General features: G+C 42.4%; 2 protein-coding genes across 2 annotated transcripts in view; both read left to right on the forward strand.

Annotated features, from left to right (window-relative positions):
* Positions 1–8,307, forward strand: part of rock1 (Rho-associated, coiled-coil containing protein kinase 1) — an 85,406-nt gene extending 77,099 nt beyond the window's left edge. The window contains exons 30-33 of the mRNA XM_078397308.1: positions 786–864; positions 4,026–4,287; positions 4,629–4,845; positions 6,773–8,307. Of these exons, the coding sequence (XP_078253434.1) occupies positions 786–864; positions 4,026–4,287; positions 4,629–4,845; positions 6,773–6,776 (562 nt within the window). The 3' untranslated portion in view covers positions 6,777–8,307. The remainder of the gene's footprint in view (positions 1–785; positions 865–4,025; positions 4,288–4,628; positions 4,846–6,772) is intronic.
* A 5,265-nt stretch (positions 8,308–13,572) lies between these two features.
* usp14 (ubiquitin specific peptidase 14 (tRNA-guanine transglycosylase)) overlaps positions 13,573–22,512 on the forward strand; it is a 30,545-nt gene continuing 21,605 nt past the window's right edge. Inside the window, exons 1-2 of the mRNA XM_078397309.1 lie at positions 13,573–13,705; positions 21,016–21,161. Coding sequence (XP_078253435.1) covers positions 13,690–13,705; positions 21,016–21,161 — 162 coding nt within the window. The 5' untranslated portion in view covers positions 13,573–13,689. The remainder of the gene's footprint in view (positions 13,706–21,015; positions 21,162–22,512) is intronic.

The following is a 22,512-nucleotide window of genomic DNA, read 5'->3' on the forward strand; positions in this document are numbered from 1 at the left end:
CATTGGATGTTTGGGACCATGTTGCTGAAGAGAAGTGCCCCACAAATTAGTCATGGAATTGTACTTGGTCCCCATGATGTAGGGAAAACTGTATTAAGACAATAAATAGCGTTTTTACTGGTAGGAAAAAATACTCTTTTCCTCTGAAAATAATATTTGGGACCTGGGGCAGTGAGAGAGGAAGTAAATGGGTTAGTATTGCATCACCTCTACTGGGGCACGTGGATAGGAAGATACAGCAAAAAGAGGTGTGTATAAAAAGTTAATTTAACATAAATCAGGATATCACAAGGGAAAAGCACATTACAACGCTGAAAGAGGAGTGGAAGAGCAATGGGGCTCTACAGTGGCATTAGCTGAAGATTATATATTTTTATAATATTGTTTGAGGCCATATAAAAAGTTGACCCATTGAGATGTTGGCTCTCAGACAAATCCCATTAATCCCATTCCCTTGTAAAGTATGCTACCTTATTATGCCCATTAACTCCCTAATCCTCCCCCCCCCCCCACCCCACTTGTCCTCCATCCTTGCAGGGGTAAAGTCCTGGAATTCCCCTGTAGTTCAAGAAAACAACTCACCACCACCTGCCTAAATTACTATTTGATGGTGGGTAAATAATTAATGGCATTGATAGCTTGGCTGAAATCCTGGGTATGATTGAAAACTTGCATGGCCATAATGCACATGAAAAGTACCATTAAAATATGTTGTCACAAAAGTTTATTTGCATGCTTAATGAAATCTGCAAGTCATTTGCAATTCTAAATAATTTATATTTCAGCAAATTATTCCATGTGCGTCCTGTAACACAAGGTGATGTATACAGGGCAGAAACTGGTGAAATTCCTCGGATATTCCAGGTAAGGTATCAAACGCATTCAGTTTTCAGGACTTTTCATTTACATTTTGCTTTTGCCCATTGTCATTAAATTATTTGTAGTTCAGTTCGTAGAGCATGAAAGATGTCAATGGGAAAAGCTGCACATGACATTTTCTGACATATTTTGTCGATTTTGTAATGAGAATACCAGCATTTATCGTTTTGCATTCCACTGGTCTCCGACTCTTCAACCACACCAAACATTTACTGCTTAAGTTCAAACCACATAACAACATTGACAAGAGCACGATAAATTAGGAGTGTGGGTTGGTCGTCTTGCCCTTCAAGCCTGCCTTCCATTTCAATGCGATCATGGCTTATCTGTCCCGGACCTCATGTCCTTGTCTGGTACAGTTATATGTAGTTCTCAACTGAAGGAGATTAAGATTCATCCTGTTGGAACCCACACGAAGGAGGGCTGGACCTGAAGAGGTTGTATATCAAGAAGATTTGTGTCCAAATGTTGGAGAAAAGATAAGGAAACCCTATAGATGTAAGGAAGAAGTGGGAAAATTGAATTAACTGGCCTTTAGTAAGGACTAGACCAAGTAATGGGCCCATTCCTCGTAGAGGGGGGGGGGGGGGGCAGGGAAGGGCAGAGAGTGTGTGAGTGAGCCCTGGACCGAAAGCCTCTCCTGTATTGGTGTAGCACCCTCAACCCCCCCACTCAATACCCCTAATCCCCCCCTCTTCCCCCCACTGACCCACTCCATCCCCCCCCTACCCCACCCCCACTTGCACCTCCCCTGCCCCCGCCCCCACAGCCCTGCCTCCAACCCCCTCCCCACCCCTATTCCCCTCCCCCTCCCCCACTCTCCCAGTCCACACCCCACTCCCCCCCACACCAATCTTCCCCATTCTCCCCCACCCCCATTCTTCCCACCTCCCCACCCCACCCTCCTCCCCAGCCCTACGCTCGCCCCACCCCCACTCTCTCCTCCCACCCTCCCCCTCCTCCCCACTCTCTCCTCCCCCTCCTCCCCACTCTCTCCTCCCCCACTCACTCTCCCCACCCCCCCACTCACTCCCCACCCCCCATTACCCCCACCCCCCCTTTTCCCCCCACCCCCCATTTTCCCCCACCCCCCCTTTCCCCCCCACCTCCCCTTTCTGAAGTCGCGACGGGTCCATCAGTGGCAGCGGCCCTCGTCGACGCCGCCATCGGTGGAAGCGGCCGCTGAAGGAGGAGGAGGAGAAGCTGCCCGCTGCGGGTTGTGTGCGGTAATGGTGCGGGGCGCTGGGCCCAGGCGATAGCGGGGACTCGAGGACACTGTCGGTTGAAGGGACTGAAGGGAAGGATGAGTGGACCATCAGTCCGACCATCTCCCTCCTGCTCGGAGTGTCCCCCGGGTGTGGGAGGGTGGGGAGAGAGGAGAGGGGAGCCCCTGATTGCGGGCGGACGGCTCCGCTAACGACGTCCATCTTGTTTGTGCGAGTGAACAGAGAGGCTGTGCATGCCCTATGGTGACGTCATACGCACAGCACTTTGAAAAATTTGTTTAAAAATTGAAGTTTTAAACTTTAAAATCTCTCTAACTTAAAAAATATAAGACCAATTTAAATAAAACGTGTTACAAACAGTCGCTAGGAGAGTGGTGATTAAGGTGGCGCTAAAATTGTGGCGCTATTGTTTACTGTTTTGGCTGCAGGTCCACATGTCCACAACCAAAATCTTAGAGATATATACATACATACAAATATATATATATAGATTTAAAGAAGGTGAACATCACAATGGAAGACTGTAATAAAGAGAACGGGAGAGAATAGAAAAATCTAGCGAAGATGTAGCAAAGAATTGGTCATGTTTTACAATGTGCTTCTGTGAAATAGATATTAATTCTCATAAGACCAAGCATTCTTGGGAAATATGACTGAATCATAAAAAATCTTTTTGGCTAAGCTCAACTGGTCAAATGCTTCACCATGCTTCACTAATGAGCTCCATATGGTGTCCAGTGATGGAGCAGTAATGTGCTTTGCTGTCAAGCATGTATGCTGGGGAATACACTCTCTTGCATCCTTACTGTTCTCGCAACCAAGTAAGAATTGATGTAGGATCCATGAGCCGACTTATTTAAATACAAGTTTTAATCCTGCGAGGAAAAGAGACAAGCTTAGTAATATTTTTTAAAGACGTTTTAAGTATTATAGGATATTTTTAAGTGCTTAACTTTTTCTAGTTCATTTAAATTTTAATAGTTAATCTTTTTCGATATTGGGATGTTCAGAAGCATTAAGTAATAGTCAACTTTGACAGAATTCACGTTGTCGGCTGGAAGTTTTGTGGGCAGTGGGTGTTTGGGAACTGCTGCCAAGCTGCAGGGCAGTTTTAGTCAACAAGATTACCTTTCCAGTTACAGAGAGAGTAAGGTTCAATATCATAAGGTCATAAGTGATAGGAGTAGAATTAGGCCATTCGGCCCATCAAATCTACTCCACCGTTCAATCATGGCTGATCTATTTCTCCCTCCTAACCCAATTCTCCTGCCTTCTCCCCATAATCCCTGACACCGTACTAATCAAGAATCTATCTCTGCCTTAAAAATATCCATTGATTTGGCATCCACAGCCTTCTGTGGCAACTAAATAGGGAGTTTAGTTTATTGTCATATGTACCGAGGTACAGTGAAAAGCTTTTGTTTCATGCCAACCACTCAGCGGAAAGACAATGAATGCATGGTTACTATCGAGCCATTCACAGTGTAAAGAGTGGAGCAATTATAATATGCGATCGCAGACCCTTTTCTGTGACTAACACGCAAAGAGTTGCCCTGGTAGGACGCTATCTTGGATCTGGGTGAGTGCTGACTCACTCAGCAAAACCTGGGCCTTCGTTATGTGGTTTATCTCTGGCCCACATAAAAATGGTTGGGGCATTGGAGGCTGTACATGATACTCTGATTCCCCATCAGCAATAAAACAGATCCATTATTGTATCAAAGAAAAATGTTGGTGTGGACGTTTGCTCAGGCTTCTTGCAGTTTATAGGTAATGTGTAAAACAATTTCAAGTATGTGTCTCCGAGGGATTGCACGGCAATCCTTTTCTTCTGCACAAAATTGTTCACTTAGACTTGCAATTTTTAACCATGGTTTGACCAATTTGTTTTAATTACTGTATTTGAATAATTTTTTTCAGATACTATATGTCAATGAAGCTGAATGCCGGAAAGATGTGGAAGTAGAAACTGTGCAATCAGTGGAAAAGCCTGACTTTATAGCTCATAAAGGTCACGAATTTATCCCAACACTTTATCATTTTCCTACAAATTGTGAAGCTTGTGCAAAGCCTCTGTGGCATGTTTTCAAACCACCACCTGCATTAGAATGCAGGCGATGCCATGTTAAGTGCCATAAGGATCATTTGGATAAAAAGGAAGACATGATTACACCATGCAAAGGTAAGAAGACTTTTTATGAATGAAACAGCATTGATTTTCAGCTATCAATCTTAACTACTACTTTACAAGAAGAGGCAGTTTATATAACATTTGTATTTCCTCTAGACTGATGTGTACTTAAATAGGTGAATATGTACTTAAATATAACATGGATCTTATATTCTACTATAAGACCAGTAACTAAGAGCTCAAGAACACCAGACAATATCCTGTCAATTGTTTAATTGTATAAGTATTGCATTGTCAGGCTGTTAAATTTTGGAAAAGCTAATCATTAATTAATAAGAGCATGGGAGACTTTTGTACAATCACTTCTCTAAGAGTATATGTTTTCTTCTTAGTGAATTATGATGTCAATACAGCGAGGGATATGTTGCTACTGGCATGCTCTCAGGATGAACAGAAAAAGTGGATTGGGCATTTAGTGAAGAAGATTCCAAAGAACCCGTCAGCTATCTCAGGTTTTGTGCGTGCTTCTCCCAAGACCTCATCTACCAGATCGGCACCAAATCAGTCCTTTCGCAAACCTGCCAAACATACTACTCCAGTCAAGCCCAGGTAACAAATTAACAAATAGGTTTTCTTTTGCTGTATATGTGTGGCCGAAGTCATTAATTTGTAGTTTTGGTGGGAAAAAACATAGTTCTCTAAACCAGTGAAATGACAAATCATCGCCACACAGCACAGAAATAGCAGAAAATGAATGACTGCCACAAGTCAGAGACTGAAAGCAACAGTTGATTTGAATAGAAGATAGACACAAAAAGCTGGAGTAACTCAGAGGGTCAGCCAGCATCTCTTGAGAAAAGGAATAGGTGACATTTCGGGTCAAGACCCTTCTTCAGAATGAGAGCTGAGGGTAAGGAAAAAAGAGATATATCGACGGTGATATAGCGAGATATATAACAAATTAATGAAAGATATGCAAAAAGTAACGATAATCAAAGAAAAGTCTTTTTTGGCTGTGGGCTAGGTGTAAAGGAGTTTTGTATGGATTGTTAGTGTTGCTTTTACATTAATGGAGCATGGGCTTAAATTAATCCCGTGTATATCTTCTGATGAGGCTCAGAATTCTTGAGTATTGAGAAACATTTAAGAAATGCCCAGAAATATTTTAAGACAGATAAGTGGACAGTACACGGGTTTTAATTTTGAGATAGAAAATCATTGAACAAGAGGTAGCATTTAAATTTAAACTAGACCTGTAAACATCTACTCCTTTGCATGGAATGCTTTGATTTAACCCACTATTTCCCCAAATCTGACACTTTGTGAACAATGAGTCCACACCTTGCTTTCACTCAAGCTTGGTACCAAGCACTAGTATTCTTTTCCTAAATCCAATGCCTCCTTATTTAAGGAAATAACTATTTTACTAAACTTCTGGTCCTAATGTGTCCTTCGTTTGGTTGTAATTCATCTACATCACATCTTTAAGCAATGACAGCCCATACGCCATCCCTCATAGTATTTAAATAAACTGAATGTCCACTGAAATAAAATGAAAATGAGCGTTTGGAGAGGAACAAAGGGAGAATGATTACAGGTCTATTTGCTAGCAAGGATTTGAAGTCATTAAGTGAGAATTGAAGTTACAAAGAGGAAGGAAAAAGAAAATATCTTTAAAACGAAGAGATTGGAAATCCTTAACCTTTTATAAAAGTCTATTAAATATCATCCTTTTAACTATGTAATCTCTGGAATCCCTTCGCTAAACTACTTTCCCATTCCAATTATCTCTGCTTTAAATCCATTTCTGTAAGTTTTGCATCACCTTATCTAAGGTACCTTTAGCTCATTGGCACTTGTTTACATCATGATGTATTGTGGAGCACAGGACAGGCCCTTTGCCCTCAGCACTGACCAACAGGCACCCACATCCTGTGATGTTCCACAAATCGTATTATGCTCACATTCCCTCCCAGATTCTATCACTCACTCACAAAGGGGAATTTGCAGTGGCTAAATAACCTACTAACCTGCATGGTCTTTGCGATGTGGGATGAAACTAGAGTCTCAGAAGACCAGAATGGTCACAGGGAAAACATGCAGATTCCATGCAGAAGGTCAAGATTGAACCTAAGTCACAAGATTTGCGATGAAGCCATTCTAATAGCTGTCACTGTGCTCTCCTGAGTTCTTGGGCTCAAATTATTATGTCAAGATTATAAATAAACATAGGTTGTTATAAGATATTTTACTTTAAAGAACTGAAAGAAACCAAATATGATAAGTAACTGAGATGAAAGTAATTACCTCGAAGAAAATCTCTGGCTTTGTTTGATAATGTAGGAGCGATTTAAGTAATAAGTAATGGTTTGTTATGTTATTTATTTCTATAGTACCTTACCCCACAATTTGAGCAAAATAACTTATTTTTAAACTACCTGCTACTGTTTAGTGGCATTTTTTCATATTTATCCTATAACTTTGTTCAAGTAGATGTGGAAGTTTTGTTGATTATGATTTCTGTTTTCTTTTTCAGCTAACCGTTTATGGAATTTGGATTTAAGATTCTTCTCAAGGAAGCAGGGTTTTGTGAGATCGCAAATCAATGCAAAATGGATTTGACTCTTTCCACTCCAAACAGTCCAAATTTCTGGGCTCAATTTGTTGTTAATCTCCACATCTCATTCACCTACTCTCTATTCCTGCACTTTTCAAAATGCGTGGAAGGCCAATCATCACACATTTACCATACCAGCAGTTTTTTTTCAAACGGATTGCAACAGGTAGCAAACTAAAAATAAAGTGTTGGCTTATTCTGTAATAACAAGTGAACATCAGGGCAGCACATTACGGAATAGCCCAATGAGTTTTCTTTATTGCATCATTTCAGCAAGTAAGGGATAGGGTAGTTGCACTTAAGGGAATAGCTTATGCTCAAGCAAGGAGGGAAGTGTGTGAAATTGAAATATTGAAAATAGCACAGAGAACAAACAATTCCTTTGAAGATGGTGTCAGGTGCTTCAGAAACCATTGTTACATTGAATTTATTATGCCTCAAACTTTTCCTGCCTTCCCTGTTGAGACGTTTAAAGCTTTAAAATCTTGTGACTGTAAGACTGAAAGCTCCGCTGATAAAAATGCTTAGAAACTATGCTATTCTAAATACTTAAACTCAAATGTTTAGGACTGGGGGGAAAAATTACTGAATATTCCACTCATGACCTGTGTACTTTTTGCAAAGCCATAGCAGTTCCCATGTTGTTGTACCATTTAAAAGAAGCATTGGGGAATTAGTGGTAATTCTGAACAGTCAGATTTGTATTTTGGGGGCACATTATTTTGTAATGATTTTATAAATAGATTGCCTTACATTTTAAATGAATTATTTTCAGAAGGTAGTCAACATTAACTTAACAGATAAACTGTGCACTGTTTTAAAACATAAATTATTCTACTTAAAACACTTCAATGGGAATAGTATAATCCTGTTGATGCCTTACTTTTTAAGAATTGTTTTACTGCCATAGAATTCATTGTAATTTCAAATAACTGCATCTGCTTAAACATTTTTCAGTGCATTGTGAACTGTGTTATTTGGGGTATTTTGAAAACAATTCTAAAGTGAATAAACTGCCTGTAATCTGTTGGAATTGCACATAGGAAAACCTGCAGCAAACGTGACCTGTTGATGACATTAAATAAGGATTATTTTGTTGTATTATTCCAGGAGGCACTCCAGTAACATAGGAATTGTTGTATTTGCTGTTTTATTTTTCGCCAGTCAACAGGAATACATTCATGAAATGGATGATAGGCTTATTTCACCTAGTACCTCCCATGTAATTTATAAAGGCTTTGCAGTTACATGTATTAAAGCACTGGAAATTGGATTTTTGTTGAAGATAATTACATAAGTGATATTGAAAGTCGCACTGATGGGTATGTATCAATAAACATATCTATATGCATTTGCCTGTTTTAATATAAGGGGAAATTGTCTTGTGAACATTGCTTGGTAAGATGATTTGACTCTGTTGAATCCATTACCAGTATTTGCATACCGAATCTTAATTATTGAAGCAGAATATATTAATTCACTGGAGAAATGTGTACCATGATGCCACAACTGCAGAGATGAAAGATGAAGAAGAAGAAGAGCAACAAAGGAAGAACAACAAATAAAAGATTTATATATTTTGATAATATTGTTTAGGGTTTGGGAGAATTCCTTGTTGTTCTACATATTGTGTTCTACATATAAGGCTGCAGCCTTTTGCATTGCATTAATTGGCTGATGGAGTCTTTATTTTATGTTCAATTGGATAGGATAAATCTATAAAGCAACATTCTCTCAATAAATATTAACCTTGATATATATTGAAAGTTCTAGAATGAACATTCAACAGTCAGAACAAATCTATAGCAAAAATGTTACCACAAATCAAATTGATATTTAATTCAATTAAATTGTTCCCTGATTAAATTGTGTGTGAACCAAAAGACTAGCCAGCGGCAATGTTTCTTACCTCCCCTGTGGAATACAGCTCTTCGGTCCATATTGTGTCCACCTTCACTTTCCATCACTCTCCTTTTGGTTTTAGAGATACAGCGTGGCAAGGGGCCGTTTGGCCCACTGATTCCGCACCGACTCCCCGAACACTAGGGACAATTTTACATTTTATACCCAACTTACAAACCGGAGAAAACCCACGCGGTCGCGGGGAGAACGGACAAACTTCGTACATGTAGCACCTGTGGTCAGATCGAACCCGGGTCTCTGGCACTGTAAGGTAGTAGCTCTACTGCTAGTCTACCGTGCCGCCCTGATTAAGGCTGATTAAGGTCTCTCCTGATTGAGACTGGTATGATTGAGCAGTAATTAGTTGGACTGAGTGTGTTCTCTTTGTTAATGGGACTCACCGTAGCAATTTTCACATTGTCAGAGAGATGTGTGTCGTGTAACTACTGAAAGCCCGGGTAGAGCTGCAACTAATTTTAGAGCCCTGATCTTCAATACTACAGCTGAGATGTTGCTGCTCCCCTAGCCTTTGCTGTATCCGATGCTGTCAGCCATTTCTTGATTTCACGTGGCATTAATTGTATTGGCTGGTGACTGGAGTCTGTGATGCTGAGGATCTTGTGAGAAAGCCAAGATGGATTAATTGCAAGACATTCTGCTTGGACAAGGTTGCGAATGCCGTGACCTTTTTCTTTAAATATTCGCATGCTCGGTTCTGTCTTTGAAGATGGGGGTGATCTTCTTGGAGCTGCCTCTTGTTTGGTGTTTAATTATGCTACCATTCACAGCTAATTGTGTAGAGTGCAGAGCTTGAATCTGATTCATTGCTTGTGAGATTGCTTAGCTCTGACTATTGGCTGTTAATTTTGCAATTTAACATGCATGCAGTCTTGTATTGCAGGTTTGTATAAGTGTAAGATGAGAGGGTATTTGTTTCTTCTGCCACTCCTTTTATCCCTGGTATTATTCAAGCATTTTTATTCAAACAGAATTGCAAGTAACATTTCATGCTCCCTCTTTTGCCCTTTGAATTACCTGCTTGAGTTTTTTGTGTGATTGTTTTATATTCCTTAAGGACCCTGTGCAATTTCATCTCTCTAAACTTTATGCATTTTTTTATTTGATTCTCGAAGTTCAGCTAATTATTCTGCAAACATCTTGTATCTGTGTTCTTTCATCGACTAGTCACCATTGGAAACACTTATTTGATTAAAACCATACAGAATTTTGAGGGCCTTTTGAACCTTTGCTTCTTCAACCCCTCCCCAGCCACCCCTTATCCATGGTACTATTTGAGCATTTTGCACTGATCTCCAAGGCTGGAAAACATGTTCAGAACTCAAGATGATGACTTTGCAGAATGTTGCAATCTTTGCAAATTTATTCTAGCATGTATATTGCATCGCCAACAGACTGTCCCTTTCTTCTTTGTTGTTTTTTTAGTATGTGTTAAATGTGTTTTTATTGTTCTTTAGCTTGTTTTTATTTTGGTGTTGGAGGAATCTTTTTTTAAATGTCTTACCTCAACGGAGAGAGTATCGTATCTCCGTCTGCACTGTGGCCGAACAATGAGGAGTTGGCGGCCTTTGCTGGAGACCAATTTCGAGAGCTCCTCCACGGGAGCCTGCTGGACTTTAACATCGCGGAGCCCGCGATCCCTTGGCCAGGGATCGACCTCTGAGCTCAACCGTGGGAGCCTGCTGACTTTAACATCGTGGAGCTCGCGGTCTCTAGTTAGAGATTGACTTTGGGAACTCCAAGCCGCGGGGGCTTTGACCGCCGACTGCGGGAGCTTTGATCGCCTTGACGGATGGTTCGACTGCCCCGACCGCGGGAGAAAAATAAGGGAAGAAGATTAGACTTTATTGCCTTGCACAATAGTGAGGAATGTGGGGAATCCACTGGTGCATGTTTATGTTAACTTTAATATAGTTGTGTGTCTTGTTGCTTTTTTAATATGGCTGTATGGTAATTCGCATATCACTGTACCTTAATTAGTACACGTGACAATAAAAGACCCTTAGAAACCCTTTGAATTTTTCTATAAATATGGCAGTGAATAGCGTGCTAAATAAACATCCTTCTCAATTTTTGATTCTGTGAAAAGTTGGGGAGTTGTGTTGAAACCATACTGGACTTGCATAAGGACACAAGAAACTGTAGATACTGAAGCACAGTGCTGGAGGAACTTGCATCTCCCTGGCCATGCTCTCACTCCTGCCATTAGGAAAAGGTATAGAAGTTTGAAGACTGATGTCCAGGTTCAAGAACAACTTCTTCCCAACAACCATCAGGCTCTTGAACATTATGATTACTAACAAAACTCTGAAGTACGAACTGCCTGGGTTGCAGTATAGACTGGGGTTTGTTGGTGTTTTTTTACACTATATTGGGTTTTTATCTATTGATTTATTTTTGTTTGTTTATCATGTTAATATGAGTAGTGAGTACTGTGTTTACAAACCTGTTGTACTGCTGCTGCTGCAAGTAAGAATTTTACTGTTCCGTTTTGCTACATGTGACAATAAAACACTTGTCTCTTCCACCCCTTCCACCAGCATAAAATCACAAAGTGCTGGAGTAACTCAGCGGGTCAGAGAGCATCTCTGGAAAAAAGGAATAGGTGACGTTTTTGGTTGAGACCCTTCAAGACTGAGAGTCAGGGGAGAAGGAAACTAGAACAAAGAACAAATGAATAAAAGGTATGCAAAAGGACAAATCAAATCTAGCAACAACGATCAAGGAAAGGTGGAGCCCACAATGGTCTATTGTTGGCTGTGGGGAAGGTGATAACGAGTGGACACGAACAGTGAAACTAAGCAGGATGACAGTGAAACAAATAGGACCATGTGGGGGTGAGACGGAGAAAGAATGAATTTCCTTGAAATTAAAGAAATCACAATTTATATGCTGGGTTGTAAGCTGCCCAAGCGAAATATGAGGTGCTGTTCCTCCAATTTGTGCTTGGCCCCTCTCCCCTGACTCTCAGTCTGTGGAAGGGTCTTGACCTAAAATGTCATCTATTCCTTTTCTCCGGAAATGCTACCTGACCCGGTGAGGTATTCCAACATTTTGTGGCTATAGTGTAAACCAACATCTGCAGTGCTTTGTTTTTACATCTCCGTTAAACTTTGCCCTTATCTTAAAGCTACAAGGTTCACTTAACCTCCAAGTTTCAAGTAATTTGTAAATCTGAACTTAATATATGCAAGTTCAATTAATATACATAGAGAAAGTAGTGGTATTACTACTGATTTCTGGCAAACCCCTCTATATTTCTCTCCAGTCTAAGAAACAACTTTCACTACTCTGTCTCCTGATACTTAATTTTCTATCTTCTGTTTAAACCATCAACTGCAATTCCTTCCTGCACAATAACTCTCCTGTTGGTAGACACAAAATGCTGGAGTAACTCAGCGGGCCAGGCAGCATCTCTGGAGCAAAGGAATGGGTGATTTTTCGGGTTGAGATCCTTCGTCAAACTGATGTCAGGGGAGGGGGCGAGACAAAGATAGGATGTAGTAGGAGGCAGGAAGACTAGTGGGAGAACTGGGAAGGGAGAGGGGAAAGAGAGGGACAGAGGAACAATCTGATGTTAGAGAAGTTAATGTTCACACTGCTGGGGTGTAAACTGCCCAAGCAAAATATGAGATGCTGTTCCTCCAATTTGCGATGGGCTTCACTATGACAATGGAGGAAGCCCAGGACAGAAAGGTCAGAATGGGAGGGGGAGTTGAAGTGCTGAGCCACTGGGAGATCAGATTGGTTAAGGAGGACTGAGCGGCGGTGTTGAGCGAAACGATCGCCAAGTCTGAGCTTGGTCTCTCCGATATAGAGAAGTTGACATTTGGAACAGCAGATACCATAGATGAGGTTGGAGGAGGTGCAGGTGAACCTCGGCCTCACCTGGAAAGACGTTTGGGTCCTTGGATGGGTCTCCTCCATTGTCATAGTGAGGTCCAGCGCAAATTGGAGGAACAGCATCTCATATTTCACTTGGGCAGTTTACACCCCAGCAGTATGAACATTGACTTCTCTAACTTAAGATAGTTCCTCTGTCCCTCTCTTTCCCCTCCCCCTACCCCTTCCCAGTTCTCCCATTAGTCTAACCGTCTCCTACTACATCCTATCTTTGTCCCTCCCCCTCCCCTGACATCAGTCTGAAGAAGGGTCTCGACCTGAAACGTCACCCATTCCTTCTCCAGAGATGCTGCCTGACCTGCTGAGTTACTCATGCATTTTGCGTCTATCTTCGATTTTAACCAGCATCTAGTTTTCTTTCCTATAACTCTCCTGTTGCTGATTTGAGGATTTCCATCTCTGCATTTTAATCAATTTGCTATAATATGTGATTGTTTCTTGAAAATGTTAATAGTTGTTTTCCTCGTTCTTTAGCAGTTTTGTTTATCACTTATTTCAAGTTGCCGCTATTTCTGAGGCTATTCAGCACACATGATACAAAGACAGCACACATCTGTCTTTTAAGTGTTGGATGTTCAGGAATACATGCATCTCAAAATAGTTTTTCTTAAGTGTGCTGCAAAGAGTTACATTGGTCAAATTAATATTTGTTCCATTTGCAATGTTCATGGTAATGAGGGAGAACAACACCCATCTACTGTCTTTAAGTGCTAGATATTCCTCCCGACAGATGCTGGCTGGCAAACTGAGTCCTCGTGCTTTGTGTTGCCCGCACCTGCAGTTCCTGGTGTATCTCTATCTCTCTCACTTCCCCATTCCCACCAGCAGGCGTGTGAACCGAGCGCCGACGGATCGATGGCCGCCAGGCCGGGCAGTGGCTGGCGGAGCGGCCGTGCGCAGGCGCAGTGGAGGGAGAGAGGGAGGGAGGGTTTGAATGAGGCCGAGCTGGGGCAAGGTGTCCGCCGTCTCCCGGAGCAGCCGCAGCAGCCGCGACGCCAGCGCCAGGCGGCACCATGCCCGTCTACACAGGTAGGCCCTGCGCTGCGCTGCCACCAGCCAACCAACCGCCCCATCCCCCGCCTTTATTTCCCGATGGCTGCGGGGAAGTGGGCCCAGGGATCCTGGTGCTGGCCTGCTCGATGCTGCCTTCACGTGTCAGCGGCCGGGCCGGGCAGGACAGGGCCAGGGCCCTGCAGAGCCGGATAGGGGCAGGACAGGCCCAGGCAGAGCAGGGCAGGACAGGGCCAGGCAGAGCAGGACAGGACAGGACCAGGCAGAGCCGGGGCCAGAGCCGGGCAGGGGCAGGACAGGGCCAGGCTGAGCCGAGCAGGACAGGCCCAGGCAGAGAGGCAGGACAGGGCCCTGGCAGAGCCGGGGTCAGGCCCTGGCAGAGCCGGGCAGGACAGGGCCGGGGCCAGAGCCGGGCAGGGGCAGGACAGGGCCAGGCTGAGCCGAGCAGGACAGGCCCAGGCAGAGAGGCAGGACAGGGCCCTGGCAGAGCCGGGGTCAGGCCCTGGCAGAGCCGGGCAGGACAGGGCCAGGCAGAGCCGGGGTCAGGCCCTGGCAGAGCCGGGCAGAGGGGCAGGGAGGCGGACCCAGCTGCCTTGAAGTAACCGGCTGCAGTTTGTCTTTACTTTGACAGTCCAGCCCAGGCGGCAGAACCCAGACTTGGACGATTATCATTCACGCATTTTTTTTTTTTTCATGGAATTATTGATCGAAATTGTTCTGCAGGGATTGTGGTCGCTTTGATTTTGTTTGAAATGTGCATGGCCTTTGCAGAAGACCTCACACACAATGATTGTGCAGAAACCTGCGGTCCCGGCCGCTTGTGCTGCTGCTCTCTTCAGCAACTTAACCTTCCGTTTTTCAGAAGATCTCCTGTTTTGTGTGTACTGTTTAATATAACGTTCGGGTGTCAGTTAAAATGGACGTTTATAGCTCCAGCGATTTTTAATTTGAGGGAGTGCTTCATTGAATGTCTTGTATACTCTTCAGTAAAATATTTTGCCTTGACACATTTGCTAGTCATGGAAAGAGAAACGTAAATCACAGATATTGTGGGCCTGGTTTTTGGATAGAAAAGCCATTAAGCAACAATGGTCAGAATGTTCTGGTTAGATTGATGTCAAGGATCGCAATTCAGAAGAATATTGTTTGAATAGAAAGAACATTCATGACAAATTAGACACAAAAAGCTGGAGTAACTCAGTGGGACAGGCAACATCTCTGGAGAGAAGGAATGGGTGGCGTTTAGGGTTGAGGCCCTTCTTCATGCCAAATTGTTTACTACTTTGTGTGGAATGCTGCAAGATTTCCTATACCAACAACGATTCATTGTGTCAAAAGTAGATTCCGAAACTTCAGATGAAAAAAACACTTTTTAATGTATATTTCCTGAAGCAAAAAATTATTGAGTTTAATGGATTGGATATCAATCTCTTCCTTGAGTCAAAAGATTGTATAAAGTTTCAGTTCAGAATCTGAGCACATAATTAGTGAGTTGTTAGTGATTAATAAATTTGCAGACGGGGTGACTTGGTCAGCATGGACAGGATGGGCTGCAGGACCTGTTTCCATGCTGTGTGACTAGACCAAAACTTTGTGATCGCTATGGTGGCAAAGTTGTGCTGCATAGCTGGAGTTGTTGTCCAATTGGTGTGTTAAACCAAATAAAGTTAATATCATGAAGCAATGGCATTATTTTGAAGAGGCAGAGAGAAATGTTGTGCTATTTTGATCATTCGGAGAATGCAGGAAGATGTGAAGCATTCGGATCGTAAGGAGTGCAACCATGTTAGGACAATACCAGCAGAATATTGGAAAAACAGAATATTACAACGTTGAGACAAAAATGATAACTTACTGTCAGTCATAGTGAACTGATGGTAAAGATGATTGGGTTAATGTATTAGGAGCATTTGATGGCTCTTGGCCAGTACTCACTTGCAGGAATTTAGAAGGATGAGGTGGGATCTCATTGAAACCTATTGAATAAGGAAAGGTCTAGATAGAGTGGGTGCGGAGAGGATGTTTCCAGTTTAGGGAAAGGCTAGAACCAGAGAACAGCCTCAGAATAAAAGGACCTACCTTTAGAATGGAGACGAGGAGGATTTTTTTCAGGCACAGTTTGGTGAATCTGTGTCATTCATTGCTATGGAGGGCATCATTGGGTATTTATAAAGAGAAGATTGATTCTTGATTATTATTTGGGTGTCAAAAGTTACAGGGAGCAGGCAGGGAAATGGGGAAAAATAGATCAGTCATGATCAAATGGCAGAGCAGACTCAATGACCTAATTCTGCTCCTTTGTCTTATGATCATATGATTTAGTGCTAGGTATTTGAGGAAATTGAGTGAATTGAGGGACAAAATTCATGAATTGTTAATGATCACAATGTTGTACAAAAAATACTAGGCAAAATTATAAGTAATGTCAAATTATTATTAACATACCTGTTAATAAAGCCAACCCTGGTAACTGCAGCATATTACTGGTTCCATCCTTAACAATGAAAATCATCATCATGAGGACTAAAGTTGAGCAAATTTATCACAATAACGGAGCAAAAATGATAGCCAAGATTTTTCAGAAGGGACATACAGTGCATTCAGAAAGTATTCAGACCCCTTCACCTTTTCCACATTTTGTTAGGTTACAGCTTTATTTTTAAATGGATTAAATTCTTTTTTTTTAATCATCAATACCCCAGAATGAAGAAGCGAAAACGGGTGTTTAGAAATTTTTGCAAAGTAATTAAAATAAATAACTGAAACATCACATTTACATAAGTATTCAGACCCTTTGCTATGACACTCAAAATTGAGTTCATCCTGTTTCCATTGATTATCCTTGAGATGTTTCTACAACTTGATTGGAGTCCACCAGTGGTAAATTAAATTGGATAGGACATGATTTGGAAAGGCACACACCTGGCCGTATAAGGTCCCACAATTGACAGTGCATGTCAGAGTAAAAATCAAGCCATGCAGACGAAGGAATTGTCTGTAGACCTCCGAGACATGATTGTGTCGAGACACAGATCTGGGGAAGGGTATAAAACAATTTCTGCAGCATTGCAGGTCCCGAAGAGCACAGTGGCCTCCGTCATTCTTAAATGGAAGAACTTTGGAACTACCAGGACTCTTCGTAGAGCTGGACGTCCGGTCAAACTGAGCAATCGGGGGAGAAGGGCCTTGGTCAGGGAAGTGACCAAGAACCCGATGGTCACTCTGACAGAGCTCCATAGTTCCTCTGTGAACATGGGAGAACCTTCCAAAAGGACAACTATACCTGCAGCACTCCGCCAATCAGGCCTTTATGGTAGAGTGGCCAGACGGAAGCCACTCCTCAGTAAAAGGCACATGACAGCCTGCTTGGAGTTTGCCAAAAGACGCCTAAAGGACTCTCAGACCATGAGAAAGAAGATTCTCTGGTCTGATGAAACCAAGATTGAACTCTTTGGCCTGAATGCCAAGTGTCACTTCGGAGGAAACCTGGCACCGCTGATCACCTGGCCAATACCATGCCTACGGTGAAGCATAGTGGCAGCATCATGCTGTGGGGATGTTTTTCAGCGGCAGGAACTGGGAGACTAGTCAGGATCGAGGGAAAGATGAACGGAGCAAAGTACAGAGAGATACTTGATGAAAACCTGCTCCAGAGCGTTCTGGACCTCAGACTGGGGCGGAGGTTCACCTTCCAACAGGACAACGACGCTAAGCACACAGCCAAGACAACGCAGGAGTGGCTTCATGACAAGTCTGTGAATGTCCTTGAGTGGCCCAGCCATAGCCCAGACTTGAGCCCGATTGAACATCTCTGGATGGGCCTGAAAATAACTGTGTGTCGATGCTCCCCATCCATCCTGACAGAGCTTGAGAGGATCTGCAGAGAAGAATGGGAGAAATTACCCAAGTACAGGTGTGCCAAGCTTGTAGCGTCATTGCCAAGCTTGTAGCGTCATACCCAAGAAGACTTGAGGCTGTAATCGCTGCCAAAGATGCTTCGACAAAGTACTGAGTAAAGGGTCTGAATACTTATGCAAATGTGATATTTCAGTTATTTCTTTTGAATCACTTTGCAAAAATTTCTAAACACCTGTTTTTGCTTTTTTATTATGGGATATTATGTGTAGATTGGTGATTAATTTTTTTTTTTAATCCATTTAAAAATAAGGCTGTAATGTAACAAAATATGGAAAAAGTGAAGGGGTCTGAATGCTTTCTGAACGCATTGTAACTATCAGATTCCGATATATTGCTTGGAGACTATAAAATCCTAAATGTGCACTGATGATAATTACACCACTTTTAATTCCTGTGACAGTAAAATAGTAAAATTTAGCAAGGCATACATTGTTTTGATGTCAAACATATTTGACACAAGACACTGAGATAATAGAAGCAAATTACAGCAAGAAAATTCCCATATAAACTAGTGGGATGAGTGCCCAGGTGAAGCAGGAGGTGGCTAAGGAGTTGCCAAATCTGGCAATTGATATGTAAGAAAATAGGGAAAGACCACCATGCCTCTCAAATCTGACTTGACATAGATATCTGGAGCAGCAGTTATCATAGCTAAGGAAATGTTGGATTTTATTGCCAATCACACAAGTGGAACTCTGCCTGCCTTGCTGAAGCTGTACAATTGTCAAATTGCTACTAATGACCATCTTGTGTACAAAATCATGAGAGGAATTGATCGGGTAGACGCACAGAGTCTCTTGGGGAATCAGGAACCAGAGGACATAGGTTTAAGGTGGGGGTGGGGGGGGTGGAAGATTTAATAGGAACGTGATGGGTAATGTTTTCACACAGGGTTGTGGGTGTATGGAACAAACTGCTGGAGGAGGTAATTGAGGCTGGTGGTATCGCCATGTTTTAGAAACATTTGGACAGGTACATGGATAGGTTTGGAGGGATATGGGCCAAATGCAGGCAGGTGGGATTAGTGTAGATGGGACAGCTTGGGCCGTGTGGGTAAGTTTGGCCAAAGGGCTTGTTTTCACACTGTATGACTGTATGACTATCACGTCTGGTAAAAGTTATTAAAGTAAAAGACACATTTAATTTTTCTTAATGATTTCAAGAATGACTAATACATTCCACTTTAGTATTATGATTGAGATATGATCAAGCATTTGAAAAAAAATAAGGCACATAATTATTGAAGCCAGAACATTGTGAGGGTACCTTGTATCACCCACTTCCTGAATCAATTCCTGCTTCAGAGACAGCCTAGATTTGTGGAACCTTCCTTTCCTGTCAGAAAAATAGTGAAGGTGGTTACTTCCACTATAAAGGAACTCCTCTCCTATCTTTTTTTTAATGTTCTTAAGTCGAGTCATTGATGTGTTAAGTTAAATTTTTTTATTTTTGAAAAGCATATGTACAAATCGAAATTTTTAAAAAAAACACATTTGTTACAAAGTTCTTACATAGCTTCAATTTTTAAATTTTTGAAGAGAGAAAGTAAAAATAAAAATATAAAACTATAAACTTGGGGAGAGAGAGTAAGAGGGTTAAAAAAAAAAAAAAGATCTAACAATAAAAATTAACGGGAGTAGATCCGGGAGACAAAAACCACAGCTGTACATCCAACCCCCAACTCAAGTTTCAACTTTTTATTTAAATTTTTTTATTTTTTTAAATTTTTTTTTATTTTAGTCCTGTGCCAAACCCATTTACTTTTCTAAAAATTCAATAAATGGAGACCATATTTTTAAGAATAACTCAGGTTTGTCGATTAAGGCAAACCTTATTTTTTCCAAATGTGATGTGTTAAGTTAACTGGCAGATTAGCCAACTCCTTATCCACCTCCTGCATCACGTGGGCACTCGTTGCTCAGGCTTTTGCAGCTACTTTCTTGTAATTTGTCCTTTTGCCCTGTTATCTCAGTTTCATGTCAAATATTACTGACAATGTATGCTTCAGTAAATTTTACTTATGGTAATTTTTAAGTTAAGATATGGAAACAGTCCTTCCGCAACTCAAGTGATCTTTCTCGAAGTTAATGGAAAGAAAACAAAGCATTCTACTTCAGTTGGTGGTGACGTAGTATTTATATTGGTAACTAGACCAAGTGGACCTGTCGGGGCCCAAACCTCTCCTGCATTGGTGCAGCACCCTCTCCTTCCCCCTCCTTCCCCCTCCTTCCCCCTCCTTCCCCCTTCTTCCCCCTCCTTCCCCCTCCTTCCCCCTCTCCCTCTCCCTCTCCCTCTCCCTCGCCCTCTCCCTCTCCCTCTCCCTCTCCCTCTCCCTCCCCCTCCCCCTCCCCCTCCCCCTCCTCCTCTTCCCTCCCTCCTCTCCCTCCTCCTCTCCCCCTCTCCCTCTCCCTCCTCCTCTCCCCCTCTCCCTCCTCCTCCCCCTCTCCCTCCCCTCCTCCTCCCCCTCTCCCTCCTCCCTCCCCCTCTCCCTCCTCCTCCCCTCTCCCTCCTCCTCCCCTCTCCCTCCCTCCCTCCCTCCTCCCCTCTCCCTTCCTCCCTCCTCCCCTCTCCCTCCCTCCCTCCCTCCTCCCCTCTCTCTCCCTCCCTCCCTCCTCCCCTCTCCCTCCCTCCCTCCTCCCCTCTCCCTCCCTCCCTCCTCCCCTCTCCCTCCTCCCTCTCTCCTTCCCTCCTCCCCCTCTCCTTCCCTCCTCCCCCTCTCCCTCCCTCCTCCCCTCTCCCTCCCTCCTCCCCTCTCCCTCCCTCCTCTCCCTCCCTCCTCCCCTCTCCCTCCCTCCTCCCCTCTCCCTCCCTCCTCCCCTCTCCCTCCCTCCTCCCCTCTCCCTCCCTCCTCCCCTCTCCCTCCCTCCTCCCCTCTCCCTCCCTCCTCCCCTCTCCCTCCCTCCTCCCCTCTCCCTCCCTCCTCCCCTTCTCCTCCCCCCCACTCCATTCCCTTCAACCTCTCTTATTCTCCCTCCCCCCACCCTCCCTGCCGAGGAGATAGATTTAAATTTTAAAATGTGAATAACTTTAAAAATATAACACCGATTTCAATGAAACTACTTCCATTAGCACGATGGTGAGTAAGGTGGGACTAAAACTGTCGCGCTATACTGTACCGTTTTGGCTGTAGTTCAGGAACAAACAAACAAACAAACAGGAGTTTCAGTATATAGATGAATAAGCTTTTCCACAAATTCATGTTAACTAAATGTATATTGCAGTTCTATATTATCCCGAAGCAATCTGTCGACGTTAATCAATGTGACATTTGTGCATTACTGTTTCTAGGTAGCGACAAAGGGAACACCTCAGTTGAAATGTTAATATTTGTATGCGTTATTCTTGTGAGCTCTAAATTACTGTCACAAATATTGCCATTAAATAATTGAGAAACTCTTTCTGATTCCTAGTAAATGTTAAATGGGGGAAAGAGAAGTTTGATGGATTGGAGTTGAACACCGACGATCCACCTGTGGTTTTTAAAGCACAATTATTTGCGCTGTCTGGAGTTCAGCCTGAAAGACAGAAGGTTATGATTAAAGGAGGCACACTAAAGGTATGTTGGATGGATTTAGGAATACTACTTTTATGCGATGTGGGGATGATTTTTGTCAGTGAACAATTTTAAATTATTTGTTTCCTTCCATCAGTCATCTCTTGAAACTCAAAAACTGGTGAACATTATACTTTCCAAAATTTATCCTAGGAAAGGAAGATTCCCATCTTCCCGCATTGTCCTTTATGATATTTCAAAACTGAAATTCCAAGCAAATAGATATGTTGAAAGTCTGTTTACTCGTATATTTTCCGAGGGTTTGTTTTTGCCCCCATCATCTAAAAAATATAATTGAAATGTTTCATATTACAAGGTGGTGCATTTTAATTTGAATGTATCATATTTTGGCTGACCTAAGATTTAGTACATGGAATTTATTGCTTTGACTCTCTCAGGCCCATTTGGTTCTGTCAGTGCCAACATTGTGTAAAATTCCATGTCGTTGATCCAGAGGATCATGCAGTCATTTTGCCTTGATTTTTAAAAAAAAGACATAACCTTTCCAAGTTAGACCACGAATGTACATTTTTTCTCATCAATCCATCAGAAGAAAAAGGCAGTCTATTATCCAGAAATCTAGTTGCTTATAAGATAAATTATATGCACAATTTCAGTCTAAAATATGAAAGAATGTGAGGTTTATTTTCAGTTTAGGTCCATGTTTCAGGACCATTATTGCTCTTGGGCCGTGCTGAGCCGACGGACAGATAGCTGTCACCTGTTCATGAATTTGCTAGTTTAGTCTTTCATGCATGATTGGCCAAATGCAGAAGTCACAAGTGGTATGGTGCTCTGAAGTTGGTGCATGTAACTGCACTTTGTCGTTGAGCTCATCCGCAGTACACTAACACACTGGAGCCTCAGATACGTTTCTATCTGGAGGCACAAATTTCTCATCTTGTGTACAAGTTTCTGGACTGACAGATCTCCTTCATTTCATATGCTCTTTAGCTGATTACAACTGAAGCCTTGCCACTGACCAGTTATCAAACTATTATATTGGGTTTGTTTTTTGACTTGGAAGCATGCTTAAAATTTGCTTGATCATTGTTGGTTTGTAAACTAATTCAGGTCATCTGACACATGCAAAACAGAGAGTCAGTGAGCAGTCGATCTGTCTGAAAAGGGGTTGTGACCTGAAAAATCATCTATTCATTCTCTCCACAGATGCTAATTGAACCACTGAGTTTCTCAGCCTCTTGTTTTTTGCTCAAGATTCCACATGTGCAGTTTCTTGTGTCACCGTTGAGTAGGTTACTGGGAGATGTGTCATTTGATAGCTTTTGGCTTAGCAAATAGAAACGATGTTTGGTATCGGAGACTTTCCCTAGTTATTTCCCCGCCTACCTCG

This window comes from Rhinoraja longicauda, chromosome 4 (assembly GCF_053455715.1).
Source record: "Rhinoraja longicauda isolate Sanriku21f chromosome 4, sRhiLon1.1, whole genome shotgun sequence".
NCBI classification, from domain to species: Eukaryota; Metazoa; Chordata; class Chondrichthyes; order Rajiformes; family Arhynchobatidae; genus Rhinoraja; species Rhinoraja longicauda.